At 42.1% G+C, this 26,094-nt stretch overlaps 1 protein-coding gene across 2 annotated transcripts in view; it reads right to left on the bottom strand.

Moving 5' to 3' along the window:
- LOC119654308 (protein slit) overlaps window positions 1–26,094 on the bottom strand; it is a 364,703-nt gene that overhangs the window by 24,020 nt on the left and 314,589 nt on the right. For both annotated transcript variants that reach the window (XM_038059629.1, XM_038059628.1), the window contains exons 16-19: window positions 22,787–23,155; window positions 22,564–22,635; window positions 13,010–13,153; window positions 12,106–12,638 (exon numbers count right to left, since the gene is read on the bottom strand). In XM_038059629.1, coding sequence (XP_037915557.1) covers window positions 12,106–12,638; window positions 13,010–13,153; window positions 22,564–22,635; window positions 22,787–23,155 — 1,118 coding nt within the window. The remainder of the gene's footprint in view (window positions 1–12,105; window positions 12,639–13,009; window positions 13,154–22,563; window positions 22,636–22,786; window positions 23,156–26,094) is intronic.

Raw genomic sequence — 26,094 nt, forward strand, 5'->3', positions numbered from 1 at the left:
CTCCATTCCCATGGACAACTGGTTCCTGGAATAGGCATTTGTGAAATAAATACTTTCTTAGCCGAAAAAAGTCAAATTGTCAAAAATATTTGAAGTTGAGTTTTATGAAGCTATTTTCGGGAAATGTCGCCTTCTGGATAATTGCTAGCTTTACTGGCTTTGATCCTTAGTACATCGTGCTGAAAGGACTATATCCAACAAACGTAGAAATCGGTAAGACTACTGAGACCTAGGATAATAATTTCTAGTGTAGAGTGGAAATTGTGTTTTTCACCAAAGTTTTTGAGTGTGCTGGGGCGTAGTCCTGCTGCAAAATGACAGTCATTCCTTCGCGCCCATTTCGGTCTTTTTTTGATTAACAGATGATCCATGTTGGCGAGTTGCTGTCGGTTGTGGTCAGCCGGGGCAGTCTAACTGGCTTTCAGCATCTACTGGTACATTCCCGCTGGTGCAACCAGAATCACGTCATTGTTTCTCGTCCGGACCAATTAGGTTTTGGAGCCACTATGGAAGGTTCGACGGATGAAACCCATGATTTCTAGCGTTTCAGGTTCTTGAGGTGAATCCATTTCTGGTCCCCGGTCACGCCATTTTCCGCTTCTTCATCTGTATTTCGTTTGGCCGCCGAGGTAACCATTCTGTTCCCTTGTGCATTTTCCACATGGCACATAAGCAATGGAGGTGGTTTGCTTGCCAACGTCGAATTTGTTAGGTGGTAGTTACCAGTGCACAGGTATGTAAGTGCGTATTGTTTTGGATCTAGCGGATATGGTACGTTGTGATTGCACATTTCAGGAGGTGACATAACTTCTGAATGTATAGGAAGATAGATGAGAGGAAAACCGTTTAGTAGCCGCGGAATTGAAAAGTCCCCAATAGTTCAATAGTGAAGCGGATTGTCTTGCGAATTTCAGAAAAAAATGTGGTTTATATGGCGAAATTGTCATTGAGAATAAGCATTTACTTCAATATTTTGAAGAAATCGTGAGATTTCATATCTATCATTACTATGTCCTATCTATGAAGAAGAAACAGGGCCATAGAGAGGAAATCCGGACCCGGAGTGAAAATTAAGCAAAAACAAAAGGGTTCGGGGTGAAAATTATACGGGCCATTGAATTGCCCTTTCTAGCCCCCGACAAAACTCCGGAGGCCGGGAATCCCCACTTTCCACGTCCCTCTTGTTAGACTTGAGTAACAGTCAACAAGACTATAGAGGATTCTATTATATTCTGTTTCGACAATAAGATTATGGATATTATTTTCCCAATTACGACTTAAACTATTATATTACACGACTAAAAAAGATATGAGTCTTTTTCTCTAAGATGAACATAGCTGGGTTTGCAACCTTACCTAATCTGAGCCCAGACAATTTTTTGTTTGTTTGAGGATAGAGTGGTCCTGAGCCCTAATTTGGAAGGGCAACTCAGTGGCTCCTTATAGTGTATAAACCACTCTTTTTCTTGGGTCAGTACCCAGCACTTAAAAAAAAATATTCAGTCATACCTTTGTCGAGTTTTTGAGTTGATATATATCGAGCAAATAGCATCCGTAGCACGTTCTGGAGGACAGAGGTGAGGCAGCGTCTGACGAGTCAACCTTTGTCCTGCGAGAGAAACCGACACTCAGCATAACACTTTTTTCCCAGCAATAACCTGAACGTTTGTAGAGTGATGTATTGCATGGTTTGAACCAGACTATGTCAGAGTCTTAGAACATCTAGGGAAGCCGTAAGCGATTTAGGTGCAATACATGTAGCTGATATTGTGGGAACTATAGTTTGGAGTCTCAAGAGGGTGGACTTTTTTAATTTCCCGGGCCAGCGGCTTATAGTTGACCTCTTTTCAACATATTTTTGATCAATATTGTTATTATGAGGACAAGCATGTTTCCACAATCATTTCAAGCCTTTATGCAAGGTTGAAGAATGAATCTGCCTAAAGAAATGCAATGGTTCAACGTTTCAAATTTGAAACCACACATGGGTGCGACTAGGGCGACCAGGATGACGAACATATACTCCTCCTTCTCAGTAAAGAAATCTCAAGAACAGAACCATCTGTTGGATAAATAGAATTCGACAGACGACTGCCAAAGACAGTTCGTATCTGTACTATAAGCCTTTGATTTCCATACAAAGATCTGCCCGTGACTGGACCACCTCCACCAAACTTTATTCGCCATCAGACGCTGCTCAAGTCGGTCTTAATGCGTTTAATTTATTTTCCCACCGGAGATACGATTTGAACAACAGCTGAAGTACCCCTAGTCTGGATGGTACTGAGGTATTGGGCTCTTCAGTGAAGGTGCGCTTAAGTGCCAGCGGACTTGTAATGTCATCCTTTGTCATTATTCCGTTTTCGGATAGCTCTAGTATCCCGATTGATCATGTTCGATCCGGGGGGTCATGTTTCCCAGTAGCTACGAAAATAACCTACTGTATGATTCCCGATGGGAGGGATCAAAATCGGGGCGTTACATATAAGGAAGGAGATCATGGTATTCCTGAAAGTTGTCTCATCGCTTAAGGATTGAGGAAGTGCAGAGTTCACATTTGACGAGGGACTGCACTTTCTTCCAGTTTTAGTCCACCGAAGTATGTTCGCCTTCCCTTTTTTGAGAAAATTAGATCCCATTTTGGCCATTTGGCTAATGAAAACCTCCATGCAAGGAATGACAGCTCTGAAATCACTGCCACCGAATGACCGTATTCGATTGGTCCTTAGCTATTTTGCCCCCAAAAATAATAATGTTAACGCAATAGTTAAATTAAACCTCGGCCTTGAAGGGTGCTAAACCAATTCATTTCTAAATTTCTTGTCCGGGATTATCAAATTAATGTCATTGTTGTGATCATATCAAGTTAAGTCGATGGAGATCTAAATCGTTACCTTTCGTTGTGGCAGAAGCGAACTTGGCCTCAAGTTGCATTCAAAATAGCTACGTCTACCAAGAATGCAATCACGTTGGCTTCCGAGCCACACATAAACTGCAATGCGAAGTTTCCAACTTTGAACATCATAAATCCTGTGCAGCTTTTAAGGCAGAGGTTTTTAAATGTGAGGTGTGATGTCTTTAAATGGAAGGTAATCATAACGGATTTTATTCTAGTCTGATGCCTCTTCTGCTCCAATTGCGAAAACGAATAAAAACACCAAATCGCGAGAAGAGTCAGAGATAACGCTTGGGCGCTTATGCGCTTCTGTCTGTCTGTCAAGGATGCGAAAGGAGGTTTTCCTGATGCTGACTTCTTACGCAGATTCGCCGTGAAGATGAAGACGTTGGTGATTTTTTTAAAAATCCAGTAAATACTGCGATTTCACCGGTCGGTCTCTTCAATAGATTTAGGTAGCCACCACTTAACGTTCCAATCAGCGAAGTAACTATATCACTTGCAAATCTTTAAGTAAATTTTTCAGGTGAATCACGAGAAATCACAACTTTTGGAAAGTAGTTCAGCTCAGCGGTTTGGAATTGAGTCCTTTAGGTTCCGTCTTTCCGACATATATCGAAATGTCGCAAACTCGCGACAGTAGCGCCAATATATACCGGTAGAAAGGATTGACATGCCGGTTATGACCATCGCAGTTCATGCGCGCAACAGTAGACACAGGCTGAACTTGTCTTCATGCAAATAGTGCTGTGCCCATTCAGTTTCACAACATTAAATATCTAAATGTTTCTTCATTGCCGGTATGGAACCGCAACGTGGAAATGCATGCAATTGCATGTTAGCAAGTTAAAGTACACAGTATTGCGATGGGAAATGCTGAGATCTCAATGACAAAAAATGATTAGTTTAGATTAGATTTGGGTAGGTAGGATTTGAAGAATTATAATAGCAAGATTGATATTTCTGCGGAAAATCGAAGTATTCATTTATAAGAACTAAATTTGTTAAATCTAAGCTCCTGCAATGAGATGCCTTATACATAGTTTCAAATTGAAAATTTTTCAACAAGTAGAATCCCGTAAAAAACTAAAACCCATCGTGAAGCTTTCTATTCGGACTTATCAAGAAAACTCCAACAATCCTCGAAAGTTTTTTATTCCTGCATATTACGTACCCTATGCCTGTTTCCCGCCCTTCTACTTGCCCACTTTTTATTATATACTCTCAATTCGCAGCCATTACGAAAAAATAAGTTTTCCACTTTATAAATGTATGTACATAGTTGCATTCTATAGACATTTCGCTTTCATATCTTCCGGCAAAATAAAGGGAGCAGAGATACAGGATATTATTTGTATTTAGAAGGGAGACTTACAGTAGATCCTCCCTCCCCTTTTACTTCACCTGTATGCTACCATTTATTTCAGTGCTTCCTACGCGAAACGGTTGGATCATCTTGGGCTAAAGGCAAGATATTGCCAGTTGCTGATGTTCTTAGAAATATCCTTGCTCACAAAGAACTCAATGAAAAGCGTTGGATGCACTTACTTAGTGAAAAAAAAACTTGATGAAAAAAGGAAAGTTTTCCGTGGAGTTAGAGGAGGGATTGAATGGCCAAGTTCTGTAAGGATGGCGGGGATACAAACAGGAGTTGTTAGGGGTGCTTTATCGGACATAAAGTGGTTTTATGGTGATACCTTCATATTGGAAAAAGCGTTTATTTGTTTCTGTTTGTTTCATCCCGGAATATATGTATTTCTGAAATAGATATTTACCGCGTGTGTCACAGTGCAAAATAAGATATCCATGCAGCACATGTGAATGGAGTTCTACTTTAAAGTTCAAAACTTGGCCGTCTACTTCATTTCAGTTTGCCAGTCCCTGCCCTGTAGATGATACTGGATAGTCTGGCGTCGTCCAAGTGTATTAACAACAAGAAAATAGACAGAAAGGATAAGTTCTTAATGCAGAAATTGTTGATCGTTGTTAAGGACGCCGTACTTTGTACACATTGTTGAGCTCTGCAACTTATTTTTAAAGAACTTTTCCGTTGCTTGCGCTGTCACAAAAAAAGTGAACTCTAAAAGAGTTCAGATGATTCAAAATCAGTTACTAGGTTTCCTTGCTACTAGCCAACAGAGGAGATGGTCAGAAAGGTTGGCGGGGATAAGAAAAGGGATTTTACGGTTTTCTACTGGATTTCTTTTCATTCATTGGATTTTATTCAAACAGAATCGATAATGCTTTTTAAAGTTCAGAAAAGTAGTTCATCTGCGTGTACTCTCGGCTCTTTAAGAAAATATAATAGTTCAAATGGGAGGAGTGCAAACTAAGCAGAAAATGTAAGCGAGTAGGAAAAAAGCAGAATTAAAGGACCAGTTCCAGTAGTTTGACGAGGACTTGGCTAGAGGGGGGATCACTTTTAGTTTCAGCAGGAGTTTGCGGTAATTGCAACAATTAAAAGCACTTAAAAGATTTATGCAAAAAAAAATTTTGGAAGGACAAATTTTGTCACTCGTGATTGAATCTTGGCGTAATATAGTTGGTTACATGGATGGAGTGAAGGGTTGACCACCTTAGGTCAACTTCTATCAGTTTTCGCTAGGCGAAAAAGAGAAAAGGGTTCGGGAGAAAGGGGGAAGGTTGAGAGGGTAAGGCATAGAAAAGAAAATGAGAGATAGAAGGAGGTAAAAAATGAGAGAGAAAGTGGGAGAGAGAGAAAAGAAAAGAGAGAAAAGATAGTGAAAGACGGAGACAAGAAAAGGGAGCTGACCACATTGCCTCCTACAGGCTATTCTGTAGTGTGCCGTTACGGTCTTGAATGAAGTGCTCTAATACACTTCAAGGCCCTGATCCAATATGGATTGTTGGGCCAACGATTATTATTATTAAAACATAGGAGAAAAGAGAGGAGGGAGTGTAGAGTAAGCCAGGCAAGAGAAATGGGGCAACCGCAATCCAAGTACGCGGATATCTAGAGGCCTGTTACATTGATCTGTTCGAGTGTATTCCTGCCAGCGAAGATCATTTTGGGTCAAGTCGAAGTGTACCGAAAACTGAATATGAAATTTAAGGTCGTCTCTCCTCGGAATGTAGGTAGCGTAAGATGAGAAAAAGCAACGATGGAAAGAAGGATGAAAAAAAGACGGCTATGTTATACACGACCCTAACAATGCTAGCTGTCTTAGAGATAAATGTCAGAGGAAAGTTCAGGAGTAGGGCTAATCTTTTGGAAGTCTTGGAAAGAATAGCAACGATTTTTGCCACAAAGAGATTTAGTGACATTTCTTATATCTGCTTCTCCAATCTGGTAGGAAGTCCTGTTCGACGGGCCAAGCGCAACTGTATTATTTAAATTCCTAAAAATATCCAGCTTTCTCAGGGATTTCCCCTTAATGGCTTAAGAGAGCAATTGAAAGAGTTGAGGTGTTATTGCTGGTGTATATAACAAACTTTAACCTACCAAGTCACTCAGATACACAGTCTTTCGGCGGGTTTGAGGTGAGGTCCGCCGTGGCCTTTCCGCATTGAACTTTTACTGCTGACGACCGTAAAGGGAAGGGTGATAATGCACTTTCGGTTAAGATATTTCTAAATATACTGCCTCCAGGCCACCTTCGAGTAGAGATTATTGCTGGCGATATTTAAATTTTTAAAAGTAGTTTTGAAGCCGAACACAGAGACTAGATTGTAGCTCAACTCATTTCGCTTCGAGAAGGGATTGAAAAATCAGCGTCTACGAGTACCTAAGCTAGGAAATAGAAGATGAAAAATGATACAATGTGGACAATTCCGCACAACTTTAGGCATTCCTTGCTAATGACAATAACGAGAGTGCCAAATCGGACTTGTCCATGTAATGGCTTCAAGGGAAGTGGGTATTGAGATCAATAGAAGAGGGATTAGGTTGGCGAATACTCCATCAATGAGTTGTAGGTGTTATGCGACGAACCAGCAGTGCGAATCCTTAGAGAAATTTGAACTGAAATGTGGGGAGACTGAAGAACGTAAGAATTCCCAGACTCCTTATGAAGGGTAAAATTTCGGATACCTGACCTGGAAGCAAAAGCCCAAATCGAGTTTTTGTAAGAAAAGACCCGGACTAATGTGGCACTTTTTTGCAACGTTACTTCTAGGGTTGCTGTTGGTTGCGTTCTTAGGGCAAAGGCAACTCTCCAGGGGCTGCCTCATCTTTGTCCTGTGTTCATATGTAGGCTTAGGCCAGCTAAGGTCTGACTGTCTGGTGTTTCCCTCGATATGATGGTGATGGGCTTCTGAATCAATATGTTTGGAGTTAATAATAGCTGCAGTCGTTTTCTGCCAAGTTGTCCCATAGGGCAAAGGTGTGGTAGCGTCTGAAGAAATGCCTCTGCCCTGACGACAAAACCGCTAGCAATTTTTGTAAGAAGGTATTTGCCCTAAAATGGGTGGTCTTTTATTTTTTTTTAAGGAGGTGGAAATCTTCGAAAGGCTCTGTCCTGGATACGTGTGACAGAGTGTGGGATTTTTACCCCCCCCCCCCCCCCATGCTTTCTCTCCAGTCACTCCCCGATGGAAGGGATCAACCTGTAAGTCCAACAACCCTTTTCTGACTGGTCTCCCTTTCGGCTTTTTTCACCTGCGATAAGGGAGAGATGGACCTGGTGTTATAAATGTTCATCATCTCGGTTGCCAGGATGTTAATCAGCATCATTCCCGAGATGAGGAATGCTGCATCATCTGATAAGGCTGTTCTTCTGTAGACCGTACAGAGTTTATGTGCATTGCCTAAAACATGCAGCGCTTTTCCCCAAAATATGACTGCATACAACAAGATGGAACTCACCACCCTGGCTATGAGCTATGAGTATGTCGTGGTCCTCTTACATTCGGCATCATCCTTGCCAGAACCATACCCGTGGTGGATGCTTTTTCGCGCTCTATGTGCTGCTTAAAATTGAGTTTTCCATCTATTATCACCCCCAAGTATTTGATGTGCGGCTTGGGTGTGATGATACGATTCCCGACTCTAATGCAGACGTAATTTCTCTTGCGGCGCTGTGATTGGAACCTTTTCCGTTTTTTTTATCGACGAGTGTCAGTCTAGCACTCTCTAACAAAGCCTTAACAACACTGATTGCTTCGTTTGAGTACAACTCAGCATCCTCGAGATGCTTTGCGCCTACAACCAGTGCTATATCGCCGGTGTAACCCACCACCGTGGCCTCCTCCGGAACCTTGCAAGTAGCTATCGATAATAGCGGCGAGGTGGGTGGGAACACCAATTGTCACCAGAGACTTTCATATAAGGTTCCAATTGGTCAAGTTAAATGCGTTCCTCAAATCCAGGGTCATCACAACATAATATTTGCTGGTACAACCCCTTCCGTGAATTGGATTTTCGGCCAAGCCAGTAGCCATTTTGATGACATCAATGGTTGATCTGGTTTTACGGAACCCATTCTGCCTATTGAAAAAGCCCCCTTGGCTCTCGTCAACTGGGGGCAATCTATTATAAATTACCCACTCCAACATTTTCCCAATAGTGTCTAGAAGACATATGGCTCTATAGGAGGAGGGTTCCCTTAGCGGTTTGCCAGTCTTAGGCAGCAGCATCAGGTTCTGCCTCTTCTATGATGCAGGAAGGATACTCTCGGACATGCCCGTATCGAGCAGCTCCAGGAACATATCCAGTCTACATTTGACGGTAAGTTTGAGGGCCTTATTCGGTATGCCATCCAGACTCGGGGCTTTGCTGTCGTCTATTCGACTGCAGATCTCTAGCAGCTCGTCCCTGGTAACTGATGGAATCCGCGTCACATTTAGGGGCCGCTGGAAGGTGTTAGTACCCCCCGTTGCTGGAGAAATAACTCCTGGATTATTTTGAACAAGAGCATAGGGCACGTGATCTGCGGAGATGATCGGCCTCTGAATTGTTCTGTCACGATTTTATAGGCGCGACCCCACGGATTTATGTCCATTACCGAACAGAGCTCCTTAAAACATTGCTTCTTACTAAGCTGGAGGCTCTTGCAGGCTTATGCTCCTTTTGCCTTTGATCGATCCTACCCCCTCTGAGCCGTTCGTATAGCTCTGTGGCATATCGATTCACTATTTCACCAATAATTGGATCTTCTAGTGGGGAATGAACATATCCTAGGCATCGACGCTTCGCATGATTTAGAGATGCTATGTGTGATATGGAGAGCTCTATCCGTGGAGGTGCCTGCTTTGCTAGGCAGGTCTAACCACACCTCCATGAATATTTGCTCATCCATCGCTTTCGCAGACCATCCTGGTGTTTTTTGGATTTTGGCGTCCGGGGTGCGGGTCTCCTGCCTTGTGGCTCCGTCCTTAGTTTAAAGGTGATTGCTTGGTGGTCGCGGTAGGTGAAGTTCTCGCTAACTTGCCAAGATATGTCACGTGCCAGCACAGGGCTGAAAAAAGTCAGATCTATAATTGAACCAGATCCCCCTTTCCGATAAGTGGCCAGAACTACATCCAATTAGGCGAATGGTTCTAATAAGAACCGTCCCCTTGTGTTAGTCTCTTTGCTGCCCCACTTGATAGCATTAAAGTCACCGGCTATTACCTTTAGACCTCGTCCCCTTGCGTAGCGAACAAGATTATCTAACAGGTCTTCAAACTCAGACAATGTGAGGCTCGGTGGGGCATAGCAGCTATATACGAATGTACCGTTTATTTTTGCCCACACAAAGCCACTAGCCGCTTGCCCCATGCAAGCTGTATGGCTTGACGAACGCACGACCATATCACCGCTCCACCAGACGAATCTGAGACTCATTTCTCTACTGCAGTTAAACGCCTTCTTAAATTCCGGGCATTTACCACTTTCGGTAATATGCCGGTTATCCTGTCCCTCTTTGCCTTCGCACAAAATGCATTTGAGGCCTCTATTGCAGTCCTTGGCAATATGTCCTTTCTTCCAAGACACCTTCGATATCGATCGGACCGATCCAAACTTTAGGCATTTGAAGGACTTCTTTAAAGAGATTTGTTCCCTTAGTCGGCAAACAACCCATTCAATGCGAATCGGCCAACATCTTCTGCGCTGACTCCGCTGGCAGTTTGAGTACCGCCATAAGCTTTTATTATTATCACAATAGATTTTTCGTTGAATTCCTCCAACTTGATTTGTTGCTTCAAAGCAGTGCAGATCTCCCCTCTGGAGGTTACCTCATCGACATCCTTGCGCTGCATATAGATGTCATGTTTTTGGGAACGAACCGTGACATTTTCCCCAAGTGAGTTTATAACTTGGTTACCCACGCTAGATTTTTTCAGTTCAAACATGAGATTCCCTTTCTGTGTCCTCCGGATTTTGCTGACATTTCCGCTTGGGTCTTTTAGGTCGGGGTCAGTTTTCACCTTTTTCAATATCTCCGCATACGTTAGCTTCCTATTGCTGGGGATTACAATTACCTCCGGGCGAATTCGCACCTTTGGTTTCTTGTTACTTTTTTTGTTCACGACCTTAGCCCAACCACCGTTCTTATTTTCCTTCGATTTCGCTTCGCTAGTCGCCATTCCTACTTTGAGCACTTCGGGCCCTTCTGAAGTTTTAGTTCAATTTGTTGGACTAGTGAAAGCCCATTTTTTACTTTTTGGTGCCTGTTGATTCCCCAAGCTTCCCTCTCTTTGTCTGGCACTCTCTTTCTTGATCGAAAGCTGTTGGCCTTGCGCTTTGCTGTCACTTGGGTCACCTGTGACATTGTTGGGGCTGGGATGTTCGGTTTTTCCTTTCTCCTTCCTGCGACCTATTGTGAAGCACCCTGATGGCTTTCACCATGTTCTTAAGGGCCTGGTGCACGTTGTGCTTGTCCTTGATGAATTCGGATAGCTCAATCATTTTAGTTCCAAGCTGCATAAAAGGTAGTTATTCTGGGTCAGGGCTTCGTTCTCGGTGAGTTTTGGCCAGATTACTCCTTTCACAGACTCCTTCAGCCTTTCCTTTTGCCAGCTTTGGTATTGGAGGAGATCGTCCAATTTATGAGCTTCTCCTGAATGGATCTATTCGCTGCTGCTGGAGTGGTTTGGACACGAGATGGAAGGAGTCAGTTAACTCTCGAAATTACTGCGGTCTCCCATTAAGTGTAATGTAAGACTCAGCACCACTTAGTTCTATAAGAAGAGAATAGAAGAACTCTTTTTTCTTCTCTGAAAGGTCGGGATTTGATAGTCTATTAAAAAGTGGAATTGAACGTATTTTTGAAAGAAGTTTTGAAAGAATTTTTATTCAGCAATTGGTAAACTTGTAAAGTTTATTATCTTAACTTCCATTTCCAAGGAGATCTCCAATATTCCAGTAATTTCAATTCCTAATTTTGTTTGCCCTTTTTACTGCTTCTATCGTAAAATTATACAAAAGTCTGGTCCCTAATTTTTACGATGTCGTTTATTAGCCGCTGTAACACTTCAATCCTTATTAGTAAAATTTCACTCTAGAATCTGTCTAGACAGCCCAAGAGAACGGACAGCATGAAATCCATTAACGCTAAACCCGATTTATGTTCCGACCAACGATTCTATTTAACAAGCATTATACTTGCAAATCAACATAAACTGACAGTAATCGACACGGGACTCCAACATTAACAATCAATGCCTCTAATCAATACTTGAATAGCATTTTGTATTAGCATTTTGTCACCAGATTATGATTTATCGCATATTAATTGCATTTAATGTCACGTCTTGACTACATTAAATTCAATCAATCGCGACGATGCAATTTTTGCGAAACCATAAATTAATTGAAGTGGTCAATAAATTCATTGTTAATTTATGGTATCTTCAGTCCAACAGAACTTCACCGCAGCCGCTTGGCACCTGTGTGCATGATATCGATTAGCTGCCAAGAAACATTGTAAATCACTGGTCACCTGGCTGGTGCATCTGAAGTGAAGTGGAGGACAGCCAGTGGCCAGTCTTTAAGGACTCATGTGTCACTTGGTGATGATGGCAGGACACAAGCAACAGACCACGGACAATGCGACTGTCGAGTTTCTGAACCACGTAAACTGTTGCTGGGGATATAATTAAAAAAATCCTTGCTTAGGGGTGATTGGTGGATCTAGTTGGAAACGGTGTCTTTCTCTCGAGGAGTAGACGGTACCTATGAGCAGTGTTCACCATGTCACTATCCACAAGTGCATATTCTACTGTTGCTAATATATATCATGCAAACATATCAAAAGCCACAAACTCACCAGTAAATCCAGGCTGACAGCTACACTTGTACGATTCGACACCGTCAATACATGTTGCATTATTCAGGCACTTGTTCTCCACACAATCATCGATATTCGTCTCACACCTCGCTCCAGTGTATCCTGCCTGACATTTACAGCTGAACCGTCCCTCCTCCAGGACAGTACATGTTGCATTATTACGACAAGGATTACCGTAGCATGCATCAATCATGAATTCACAGTGTTTTCCATGATAACCTGGCTGACATCGGCACTCATAATCACGTTCACCATTTTTCGTGGCCGTGGACATACACTGAGCCTTATTTTTGCACGGGAACGTATAGCACGCATCGCATTTCGACAAAATTTCATTGCTTACACGCTCCTTGCAAACGAAATTACTTGATGGCGTCGATAGAATCAATTTGTCCTTCATCGATTCAGGCTCGGCACACCGAGCAATGCCCGGCTCAACGTAATCCAATTTAATCCAATCCGAGAACCATTTCAGCGAACAATCACAGTAGAGAGGATTGGAGCCAAGTGCACTATGGTATCGCGATGGTAGCGCGGGATCATGACGTTGGAATGGTATCAAGTAGCCAATTAAAGAGGACGCAGAAGTATTCGAATCCATTTGTTGAATTACGCCATCAGGACATGGAAGAATGAATGGAGAAAAAAGAGATATTAATAAAAATGTCAATGATCTTCTGGGTAGATGAGCAAGGACGAGTGCGGATAATAAATTCCAAAATAGGCGAGTTCTCGACGAAACCCGCTTTCTCTCGGATACACTTATGAATATCCTTTTTCCAGCTTACTCATCGCTTATGCATTCCCAAAAACATCAGCGTTTCCGCATTAAAAACTCCCTAAATCCTCTGCATCCTCCAACTAAAAAACATGGAAAACTTACATGTGTGTGATTGCTTGCAGGTCAGCAAATGATCCTTCCGGTATCATGGAGATATGATTTCCATACAGCGATAGGACTCGCAAATTCTTCAAACCTCTGAGAGCGTCACGTTGCACACATTGCAATCGATTGTACGAAATGATTCTGTAAAATTTTACATAAAATATAAATTGAAAAAAGTTTCATCTATGCATGCACATGTCGTTTGTTGGTACTATTCAATGACTCTACAAATCCAAAAGAAAATCCATAAATGTTGAAATTGAACGAGGAAAATAGGAAAATTTTTTTTCTTGTTATTTTTGATTGCCTTTTGTTGATCCGGTGCACATGCATTTGATTGAATTGCAGTTGGTTTCCATTTGGAATTTATCAGTGGAAATTTTTTTGAATTGGCTTACTAATCGAATTTCTGGTATATTTGCTGAATCTGACCCACTTTCTATGATTGGATTATGGAAAAAGATAAAGATTAAATGTTTTGAGACATCCAACTGAGGAAGAGTTCTTGAACAGTTGAAATTGTGAAAACCGAATTCGGCAGGAAAAGATTTTTGCGTGTTGTAAGTCAGATAGCATGAAGAGCCTAATGAGTCCTTTTCGAGTTATCTGACAAAAATTCTTAATAGTGCATCGGAACCTGAATTTAGATAACATCCTTGCAATAATCCATGGGTTCGGTGAAATGATAGCGACGTCCCGGGAGGGTTGTCTTGGAAAATTTTCTTTAATTGATGACTTTTACTAATGAAATGAATGCATAATTTTTTTAACCTCCTTTTCACGATTTTATTTTTATCGTATCCTCAAATCAGATCTTTTCTAAAATTTACCGATAATCCATCATTATCTCGTCCGTGATGAAAGATTGAGTGGTAGCAAAGTGTCTTCAGACACGTTTTTTGTCTGGTATTTTCTTGTTCTCGCACATTGCGAAGACGGCGAATGTGTTGCATTTTGATGTTCCGATGGGGAGGGGAGAAGAAAGTTGGTAAAAAAAGAAACGGGTTTGGCAATCAACTGAAGGGATTGGGGGTCGGTTCTAAAAGGGGATGAACCATTTTTCTATAACTTAAGCCACAATGCCAAGAGAGGGTGGGGGCCCCAAGACGCTTTAATGTCATCTGAGGCTAGATAGATGACTTCGATGAGGATGTGATCGGTCGTGGATCGTCCATCCTTTGCTCGTTACCAGGTCCAAATTTTCAGACTCAGTGTGGAACCAAGTCATTTTTTTGTTTCCGGCCTCCCCATGCAGATAACGTTTTGGAATTTATCTTGTCAGTTGATAAAGGTTCCACCTAAGAAGCGCTTAGTTCAGCTTCAATTTGAGGATTATAGCAGCGCCTTGTGGTAAAGTGATCCCTGGCAATACATTAAGAGGAGCTGTATTTGCGCGTTCTGCAATCAAGACGGCATGGTTGGGAACGTCGCAGTATTGGATACCCGCAGTTACGACCGTAGTGGCCGAAACCCCTCCAATTGATTGAAGTCGTCCATTTTCTTGCAAAATGTGCCGATTATTGGTACCACAAATCCAGCAGGCCATCTCGTTAAACCCCTGTTGTCTAGTCGGGGCTGATGGCAGAGACCGTGTGTTTTATACGGAATCATCGTAAGTCTTGACCTTGTGTTTTATACGGAGTCATTGTAAACCAAGTACCGACGAGGAAGATTGGTCAACAGCCAACTCGGTATACGAGGCAGAAACGCCAAAGTTACCTAAGTCTTTAAAATCCCCTTCGACTTCCATTTGCGTAGCCGAAGATGACCTGCCAAATGAATGTCACGAGCCATGGGTGCCGCCAACTGCTCGGTATCGAACCTTACTAGAAGCTCGTTGACGTAGGACGATGAAAAATCAGCATCACGGACGACTGCTGTACGGCTGAAATCTTTACGTCCGCCATGTTATCAAGAGCGCACTGCTTCAATGCGAGGACTGTTTTGTATAGACTTAAAGCCATCCGATCGGCAACGATCGCTGTATATGTTTGTTCTTGGGGTGTTTCTAGCGATTAAAATAGGGGAAGAATTTTCTTTCTTTTACACTAGTATTTTATTTCAATGTGCAAATACTTTGGTAATCACTTGCTATGTGTATGACACTGAAGAAGGGAACAAGTGGTTCCCGAAATATCAGTTTATGGGCGTTAAAATAAAATACTAATAAAAAAGGGGAAACCGTCCAATCATTTCCACTAACGGTCGTTATTTGGTGATGTCTAGGAGGTTCGTGCAGGTACTTTCGTCAAATGATTTGGCGGTAATCGTAATAATTGTGTACCACCTAAATTCGCTGGAATATTTCCTCAGCATCTGCAGGTAATGCCACTCGCAATTGTCAGAATTTCAAATGAAGGTGAAGCAGAGAAGACTGCTTCGTGGGTTCGCTCTAATAAACATCATTCAACGAATTACCATTAAACGTTGACGCCGGATCATTAAAGACAACTCGAAACTTCTGTTACACAGCATGGTGTGGAATTTAGTAGCCAAAGGATTTCTCTGGGAAGGGATAAACGAGCAGCATGTGTCCTAATTCTTCACACTCCCTAATAAAAGCCATTTATTTCGTCCTGGGAGTGGGATTGTATTCAAAGCACCAGTTAAGGTATTAACACTGCTGTAAAGTTGTTTGGTAAGAGTCGCCCTCTTTTGTAACCTCCCCTCGTAATGGGATTCGAACGTCATAACTACCATCCACAGTATGTGAATGAGGGTCGGTGAAGATGTGAGCGGCTAATATCAGAAGCCTCCTCTTGTAGCCAAGACGTTGTGCACAGTCAATGTACCGATGTTTACGTAGGTGGCGCCGAAAAAGCTGGATCAAACACAAGCCACCCAATTAAGTTGTCTGTTAGCAGGGCTCGCCAGATTGTTCACTGCGATGTACCGGCTCCATTATGAAATTCTAAAGTTCTGTTTCGAGAAAAATGGCGCTTTCTGCTAATGCTCTGCACATTTCATCCACCATTAATAATCCTAAAAGTTGGTGCCCTTCCACTATGCTAATTGCAAGAGGAAGCCAGAAACTTGTAGGCTAGCAACCTGCAAATTTTCAAACTTTATGGCTACCCAAACGTCAGCAATGCTTCAGGTTACCACATGGCAACGACCTTCCGCTACCAAAAACGGACTATGATTGGTTTCTGGAATGTCGAAGGTGATGTTTAACCTCTGTCAACAAAATTCCCTAGTTTGGCTTTGTCCATCTAAATGGGCAAAGGTCGATCAAACGTGCTTTCACTACATCTTTTTCTCTATAAGAATAAGTGTTGTTTTCGTCAAGGAAGTCATCAGGTAATTTACTGTCGTCGTGTTACCTTCAGTACCGTGGATGCAACCCCCAGCGAATGGTACCGGAAAATGCCAGTCGAAATAGTACTTCATTTGTCATCATCTCAAAGTGACTCTCTTTGGAGTTATACGTAGATTCCTTGCACTCCAAGGGAACAAAAAGAGCTCAAACACATTTTCGGTCGGGATTGAGCATCAAGGACATTATCCAAAGCTATGGAATTCAAGTAGACACATATACAATATAAAGTTCTAGTAAATACTACATCCAGCTGAAATTATTTTATATTATAATATTTTTCTACTCCTTTTGACGTGTAGTTGGAAATTTGACTCCTCGTGGTTTGGGTTTTTATTGACTTCTTTTCACCTAGGGAACATATGCTTGGACGAAATATTGTTGCGGTAGGTTTAGTCTTTGAATTGCATTATTAAAGATATTTGTGAGCCTAGTCCAAAGAATGTTCTCAAAAATTCACTTGAGCCTTAGGCGTTTGTTGCATTGCATGGAAGTATTTGGTTCCAAAGCCTTATTTGCTCCTTCATTGCCCTTGGAGTGAAGGCATTGCTGACCGTAAAATTACCTGTCTCGAGCTTCTCCCGACTCCTTTGTATTTTTAATGCTTTCTAGGATCTAGTGGGGTTTCCAAAGAAAAAAAGAATTAACTAACGGTCGAATTGCCTTAATTGAAATATTTGTAGGACTTCCTCGGATAATCGTAGGGTTTTTGCGTCCAGCTTCCGAAAAATCGGTGTTCGGTGTCAAGTATGCCAATTATTGCGCTAATGTTCAACTGCCACACGACAATTGTCGGCTTGCGTTTAGTAGCACTCTTATTTACGACGTTGGACATCAAAGAAAGGTTTACGTTTCAAACTTAGGTATCTTCCTGATTCGGTATTAGGAGCCGATGTAGGTGCTGTTGACAAAGTTGCTGTTGAGCGGGCTATAAACAAAATACTCCTTGCTTTGGTGTAAACTTTAAGCGCTTTTTTATAGCAATTTTGGATAAGTGCTTTCCAAAGTAACTAAAATTTTTCATGTAAGCGGATTGTAGCTTCTATAAGGTTAAAGGACTTTTATTATGTTGAAGGGTTCCATTATGTTGAACTACTTTTGCGATGTCAAAGGACTATCATTGCACTCAAAGGCTACTATAGGCCCTAGGGCAGAACGTCGGTTGGTAACCACGATGAAGCACAAAACCTAGGAAACCCCTGCTGAACCAACACCAATAGCTCTACTACCAAACCTTATCTGCTCCTCCACGTGATGATCGCTGGGTGTTCTTTTTTAATTAAAACTGCAGACGGAGGATGCGGGCGAGTCTCCCGCGCCTAAAAATGGGACAAATTGTAATTGGCCCAGGTCGGGGTTGGGTAGAGCTGTCAGCCCCTGCACCGAAAATAACTTCTTACGAAGTCACAAAAGGAGCCTCGGACTGGAGGGATATTACAACGAATCCGGCAACAAAAATGGAATAACGATTTGCGCATTTTCTCATGGAACGTGCGCTTCCTGTACAGACCCAATATAGGGTTGATGTAACAGCGTTACAGGAGGCGCGCTGAATAGACATCGGCTTCCTGAAGAAGAGCCGCTACACCATATATTATATTATCATTAAATTAATAAGACTGACTAGGCTGACCCTGACCAATGCACAAGGCCAGATAAAAGCAGCCCGATCAATCTTGAGATCATTCAACATCAACAACGGTCTAAGAGAGAATGGTGCCTTGTCATGCATGCTCTTCAACCTGGCCCTGGAAAAGGTAATCCTGTTGGCCTGTGCTAATGATATTAACATTATGGGAAGAACGACCCGAGATGTACAAGCTACTTCCATTCAAATCAAACAAGGAGTTAATTTTAAAATTGATTTGAGCTGATCGTCTAGTTCGCATCAAGATGGACGCGAATTTACTTCTCCTATTAAATTGCAATTGGAACCAATTCATTGAATTAGGTGGTCCGGTTGGGCAGCGAATAGGCGCTGGTGATAGTGGAGTGAGTCCACTAATCGTGGAATGGTGAAGCCTCCACTGGTAACAGTGAAATCCCAACTGTAAGTAGCAGGCACGCATTAAGCAATAGCAAAGGAATAGCAACAAACCTTCGCAATGATGTAGTATCACCATTACGGCACATTCGATGAAAAACGGTGGTTGAGGGCAATGATCTTCTGTGTGAAAGGACCGCCCGCCGAGTGGCCGAACCGAGTCTAAGTTGCAAATGTGTTGTGCATTGTATTGGTGAGGTAACAGCCGGGAGTGTACCTGTGACTCTTGCTAGAATGACCGCAGATCAAAGCAGGGGCTCTAGAGGCCTCCGCTAATATTCTTATAACGACCCGAGGATGTCAAGGCAGTCAAAAGATCGTGCCTCTTGAACATCTGAGGCAGGACAAGTATCATGGATTTTTCGCGTCAATCGCGGGACTTGGGGCTAGTGTTTTACACGGGCGTTCGAGCCATTATAGCAAAGAGGCAAGCAAATGCATGTCGATGGCGCTTCAATAATTTTGGGCGGATCTTCACGGTCAATTTCCTAAATTCTTTTTTGTTTTTGGGATAGCACTCCCCATTCGGATGTCCCCGGCCAATCAGGATAGACTTTTGACCATCACCCGATGCACTTTTGTCATTACCGGATGTTGATTTGAAAAGGGAAATAGTAGATATCTCACACATTAAGCACCTGCGACAGTTGTGTTGCTGACTATGATAATGGAATACGTTACCGAGGATGTTCGACGTTTACATTGGCAGGTGCCGCTGAACAGTGGATTAGGCTTTTCAGGAAGTGGCGGAGATAGTTGAGAATCTTTGCCAGAAACTGATAAAGATGTGAGTTGGTGTGGTCTACGCATTAAGCTCCATATTCAGGTCTCTAATAATGATGTATGTATTTTGCTTTTCCATCTTCAATTTTGGGGCCATTAGACCAGATAGGGTGACATCGGTCTGCGACGCTTCATTGTGCTTAAAGTAGCAATCAGGTCAACGATTTTGTCGCGGTGTTTTTTCGTTCAGTCATGTATGCTAGGATACATGACGCCATTGCGCGCATAATGAAAGTGGCATTTATCTTTGGCAGTCCAATCTTAGACATATCCGCGATTTTAGTGGTTGCAGTTGAAGTCTGAAATTGTTAACGGTAGCGGTCAATTCCACCGTCACTGCAATTAATTGAGGTTTTGTGTAAACGCAAAACCCGCCACTCTCAGAAACTAAAGAACCGAAAAATCTGAAAAGAAATCAGCAGGCTGGCACTATATGGTGCCTGGGCTCCGAAATACCTTCCATACCGATATCTGTTCAAATAAAGTTAATAATAGTATATTACTATAATTTTCTGTAATTGGCTGGAAGTCCCCCCTTAAATTCACCCTAGCACCACTTGCAGTGATGTAGGCTATAATGTAGAGCATGATCTTACCAACTTTGGTAAGAATCGCACAATTATAACAAAGTTTAATACGTCAAAGTAGTTGCTACTTTGAAAATTGAAGACTACGAATTTCAATATCACCCGAAAGTGGATACTCTCGTATAATATATGCATATATTGCGTGCTATGTACTAAGAAATACACAAAACCTTTCATACCTGAAGCGTCCAGCTTCCGGTTTCCCGACTTGTTTTTTTTTAATTTTCAGTTCGTTTCAAGAGATCGAAAGGTATTTGAGTATAGTGTTTCCTGGTCACTACCTGGTGGATTATAGGAGATCCACACAGCTAGATTGCCCTTCAGTTTCACTATCATCACACTTAACGCTGTGCAAGTGATAAGCTCACAGCAGGGAGACAAACACAGACACCCATGACGAACGGGATTCGAACCCAGAGCAGCGAGATTGGGAGGCTAACGCCGCACCCCCTCAACCATGGTCAAGGTATGAAAGTTTTTGTTTATGTGGGAGTCAAATCGCGAGGTTTATTTCGCGTTTAAGTCGCTTTCAGCATCTGGGTTGATTTCCGCAGAAGAATCGATGTCATCAAAAAAGAAAAAGAGATTTGAACAAATTTGCAAGCATGATCATATTAGGGCAAGATATTTGAATTGTTCCGCTCGAAACGTCTCACCACAGGGTCAAAGCTCTTACTGTATAAGACAATGATCTTGCCAGTTCTCATGTATTCCTCGGAGACTTGGGTTCTTAGCAAGTAGAATTGCGAATTCTTGGACGCGTTCGAGAGAAGAGTCCTCCGAAGAATTTTTGGCCCCCTACATGAGGATGGACGATTCCGTAGCCTACATAACGATGATATCTATGAGCGATACCATGACTGTCAGGTTGTGGATAAAATCCGGCTCAATAGGTTAATGTGGGCGGGTCACTTAATCCGTATGGATGATGATGATCCAGCCTGGAAAGTCTATAAGGGCAATATCTATGATAGGAAAAGAACACGAGGCAGACCCTGCCTGAGATGGAGCGATGGCGTAGGTTAGGACGCCAGACAGCTTTTAGGGATATCGAATTGGCGGACTGCGGCGCAAAACCAGGATGTCTGGAGTTCTTTATTAAGACAGGCCTAGATCGGATACCGGTCGTTGCGCCGTTGATGATGATGAAGATGATTAGTTAAAATAACACAGGAGCTTCGAAAAGACTTAAAGTTCGTACGTGGTTCATTAAGCTGTTGCAAATTTTGAAGGGTGCGCTTCAATCGGCAATAGATCTTAAGGGTTGTAAAGATGGTCGACGTAGAAAGTCAGGATAAATAGTGTAGGTCAGATTGTCTTTAAAATAGCAAGCAAGTTATGGGGGTATGCTCCAGAATGTTAAGCCCGAAGGTACTGAGAAAGTTTTGCGCATATTAAACCTCTAGGTCTCTCATCAATGGCAAGAAATCATCACCCTTTATTGTAGCGTTTAAGTCCTAAGTAATAAGAAACGAAACATGTTCTAGTTTTCCCAATTTGTGTTCGCTTTTATTCCTTTAAATGCGGCAGCCAAGTTTCTATCAAATCAAAATCAAACTTTTTCCCATAAAAATGAATTGCAGTCGACTAATATCGAGGACAAAGTCAAAGACGTGGTGCAACCATATGGAGGCCCACTATCATTTTCTGCCTAGCGCTCCTGAACGTATTCAATTCACCACCAAAAGGAGCCAATTTGCTCGTGGACAGAATAGAGAAAGACATCACCCATAAGCCTGTCCTAGCATTCCTCCAGCGTGTAATCTTTTTCAATCTGTGCTCACATGTAAAACCTCGAGTCAGACACAATATGCTCTGCGGAAAATTGCACATTTTGCCTGGCATTGTCGCCTACATGCATATCTCTGCAAATCACACAATTTCAATAAAACACCATTAAAAGAAATTAAAAGCCACTGAAAAGAAGTTGTTCGTGCTTAAGAATTTCTTGCATGTGCTCGCGTTTTTCCATGATTTTGGAGCGAGAGAACGTGTCGCCGCCATTGACGGCATCCTGATGAAGTTAGCTGTTGTGGCTGGGAAATACAGGACTTGGTGCAGTGGACGACATGAAAAGGAAGTGAAGCCATTGGTATACTCGCGCGGAGTAAAGTGAGTCTAATGCAGGCACGTCTTCCATGTCGGATCGAACTGTAGTGGCTGCTACTTGGGTGACTTGAACGAAGTTGTAGGAAATTTATTGTACATGCAACTCCTTTACGTGGAGCACTGAGGACGAATGTTGATAAGAAATAGGATGAATGGTGCAGTCTTGAATGAAATTTCGGCGGGTAAAGGGTTTTTTTTTTTACGAAGATAAGGTGGAACTTAATGGAACATACAGTATGGTTGAAGGGTAGCTCGTCGGTATTTAAATTAAGGGTCTCTATTACTCCATTTTATTGTTGGCAATAAAAAAGTAATGTCCTTGTTACTAAAAGTTGGCACTAGATTTTCCCCAACTCAAAGGTTCCATATTTGCGAGGGAAAACAAAAATTTACAATGCTGATTTGCTTTAGATTAGTGATCATACTCAACACACCTCTGCAATTTAATCCCTCCTGTTGATACCTAAACTCCACTCCCATAAATGTATCTCCATCGAATAAAATAACGAAAAGTTTTACACATATGAGCACTGTGGATAGTCACTCCACGTATTCCTGCACTTCATACGTATCTCAATCAATCAGGTACGAATAGAACCAAGAGCCCTCATGAGACCTCACCAGGAGTTTTCTTTTCATGGATTTCCCTTTTGAATTGTAACATGCCACTTCCAAATGAACGAACACAGTAAAATTTCGAGTGCATACTTACAGTGTTGATAACCTGGTCAGGTTGGCGAATGTGTAGTTGGACAACATCGTTATCTGGTTGTTGCTCAAGTCCCTGCAAATAAAAACACAAGAGCTCGAATAAAATGATTGCATCGCATGAATTGCAATAGTTCATTGAAATGGACACTGTATGTTCAACAAAGTTCGCAAACTAGCTCCTCCAGTTGCGAGCTTCAGACCATTCTCCACGGGATACTACTTACAATCTAGTCAATGACTTCAAGTGGCTGATTCGATCCATCGGAATAGCCGTAATCTCATTGGATTCCAGATACAGCTCGGATGTTTCCGCCGGTATACCTTTGGGAATCTCTTTCAATTTGTTGCGTGAACATCGCACCACGGTTCCTGTACAAACACACGCTGGTGGGCAATATCCTTCGCCCAGGCATCCTTCATTGTTGTCCGGTGTACATTTGAATTCATGATGTGGTAAATCTTTGATTTGTACGTCGTGAACTTTGGCGGGGAGGGCGCAACGCGGTGATGGTCCGAGGAGTGAACGTTTACGTAACCAATCTGAGAACCATGCTAAGTGGCAGTTGCAGTTGAATGGGTTGGCAGCGAGATTCCTGTAATGGAAATACATAAGTGAATTGGATGATTTATGTGAGCTTTTGATAACATCATTACTCCAAGGATCATTGAATGTGTCTTGTATTCAATTTGTAACAATTCTTGCATCTGAGAGCCTGACATAACAGATCTGAGGGGGAAGTAGATGTGGGAGTTTTTGTATACGATTATGGAATCCAGGCATGCTATTATGCTTGAAATTTCCGCCGCAAACATTTGGAAGGTGATAGTGTTAGATGACAGAAAATACGAATAAATTCTGCGTAATTTCAAAAATTTGCTGAAGTTTTTTGCCAATATTATATGATCTGATATTATATTTAGGAATCGAACTTATCATTTTCGGATTTTCACAAATAACAAATTATATCCGTTATTCTTTGGCTTGGTGATGTTTACAAAATTCGCGCAGCTGATCTCATCCTTCCTCATATCACAGCTTGATTTCCTTTTATCCTAAATTGCTATATCAGTTCTGTATATGTCAAATCTTATTATTGTCATTATGCTATTGCTGGCATTATGAACAACTGAATACACGATTTAAACATTGCGTAGTCATGGAGGGTCGCAATCCAAGCTGACGGACGAATGGCAAGTTCTATGTGAGATAGCTTCGCGTGGATGGTCATCAACTCCTGGCTAGAAAGAGGGACGGCTTACCACCTTTGCATAACGTTAGCTGATCAGCTGACAAGGAACTGTCAGGAGAATTGATATCACGACCAGAAAGTGCTTTTTTGTTGGAAATTAAGCTTAACCAGCTTAGAGAAGCAGGGAACCAAAATCAGGCTGAAGGTATGTGCCAACAAAACTAAGGTTCTGCATTAATGAGCAGAACATGAAAGACCACGATAAATTTGTCTATTTTGTCAGTGTTTGTTCTGTTGACGGTAGAATTGAACCTGATATCGTGCCACGCATAAACGCGATAATGTTTGTCTGCGCCATGTCATCCGGGTGCTCTGGCCCGATCCAATTTTGAAGAAAGAACTGGGTTGGTGTGCGGGCCTGGTGGCGATTGACGTGTTCATTAGATCGCTGCAGTGGAAGTGGGTAGGTCACACTTTAATAAAGACCGGCAAAATCATTTTTGGCTACGGCATCCATATGCTTTTGTGAAAATGCAAATGTGGAGAATTGAAAATCGGGACAAGTGGGTTTTTTTTGGCGGTATATAAGTCAAATCACAGGAAAACTGTGCAAAAACTTATGGAACAAAATGTGTAATGGAAACCCTAGCAGATCCACTGTTAATTCCTTTAAACCATCGCAAACATGCACGGCCGTTGCCGGTATTCGAACCCGGGGTAAGACTTTAAGTGCACGTGCAGTAACGTGAGTACCAACCGCGTGGGCATAATCTTCGGCACTCATCGGACATAGATTAATTTGGAGACCATAACCAGACCCCCAGCGCAACTAGCACCGCGGCACTATTTTATGATCAGGCTCAGCGTTCCCATTAGTGGATCTGAGGGCTCAGATCGCGATATAGGCCCAAGTTATGCAAGTAACAACAAACATCGAAGACAATTGAGATTCGAACATAGGTAAGGAGATTGGGGGATGGCGTTTAACCACCGCACCCGTCAATGGGTGTTTTGAGTATGGTATATTTCATAGAGTGATAGCATAAATTTCATATGCAGGGAGTCCTGAGTTCGCATCTACTTGATGGACCGGACAACTTGGGAAAAACTGTTTCGTCCAGGGCACAAACTTCACTCAAGAAAAATTCACTTCGGCCTAGTTTGGGTCTGAACAAACGATGGATTTCACTTCAATGTCATTCTTGCACTTGTCGTGTTAATGATTGTATGTACATGGAGCGATTACCACCTGGCGCCATTTTCGGCCAAGTTGCTCCCAGAGTGACATGGGGCCGCGTCTGATGAGTTGCCTCTTCCCTGGATGAAATGGTCAGTCAACTTTTTTTTTTAAATTTCATAGTTTTGACGCAACTGAACGAATCACAGTTCTATTTTTCTCCTTTTCCTTTGGCCTTTGTTCGTTTACAAGTGGGTACTTTACCATATATAGGCAAATTCGCGCTAGAGTTTAGTTAAACTTAATCACAAAGCATGATTTATTCAATGATATTGTAGATTCTCGTTAAATTTACCGCAGTGTCATCTACCCTCCCGCCTTCTATGGTTTTGACTGCTGGTCGACTAATAAAGAAAATGAACGTTGCCATGCCCTGTGTTGGACCAGTGTTTGATATGCCGTGATCACATCGGAAATAAAGATATTCGCGATCGATATAAGGTTTTTCCGATCGTGAAAAAAAAAATTAGGGGTTAGGCGCCTTTTATGGTATGGTTATATAATTCGCGGTAATGAGAACTCACTTGCCAAAATTGGCCTGCACATTGAAGTCGATGAGAAAAGGCCAAAAAGCCGGCCGTACTAACGATGGCCGGCCACGCTAGATGGTGATTTGAGAGCCTCGTAGCTGCATCTAAATCAGGCTTTTGACCGAGCAAAATCGCGTTACCGTTCAAAATGACCCTGCTTGTGAACGGGAGAAAGGGTGAAGAAAGGAAGAAGAAAATACTTGCAAAATTAGATCTATTGTTGAATTAGGGCAATTAACTTACGCATGACTAAATAACGATTACAGGCAAGTTATATACCAGTTCCAAATATATTTCAAATGCTTTGGAGGTGATTGGAAATATACTTTTTATTGATGCTTGACAGAACTTCTGAATTAACTGTCAACCGGCGTTGATGAGTCAATACTGCGGTGAGATTTAAATATGCAGCTCCCTTTCTTCTATACGAAAATGAATTGGATTTAATAACGCGAAAGGTCACTATTGCGTTGATTTTTCTGGGTAGATTTACTGACAAATATAATTTTGTAGCTGCCACTTGCCCTCCCACAAGGACGATAATGAAGAATCTTTAATTAAATAGTTTATGAGAT

This window comes from Hermetia illucens, chromosome 4 (assembly GCF_905115235.1).
Source record: "Hermetia illucens chromosome 4, iHerIll2.2.curated.20191125, whole genome shotgun sequence".
NCBI classification, from domain to species: domain Eukaryota; kingdom Metazoa; phylum Arthropoda; class Insecta; order Diptera; family Stratiomyidae; genus Hermetia; species Hermetia illucens.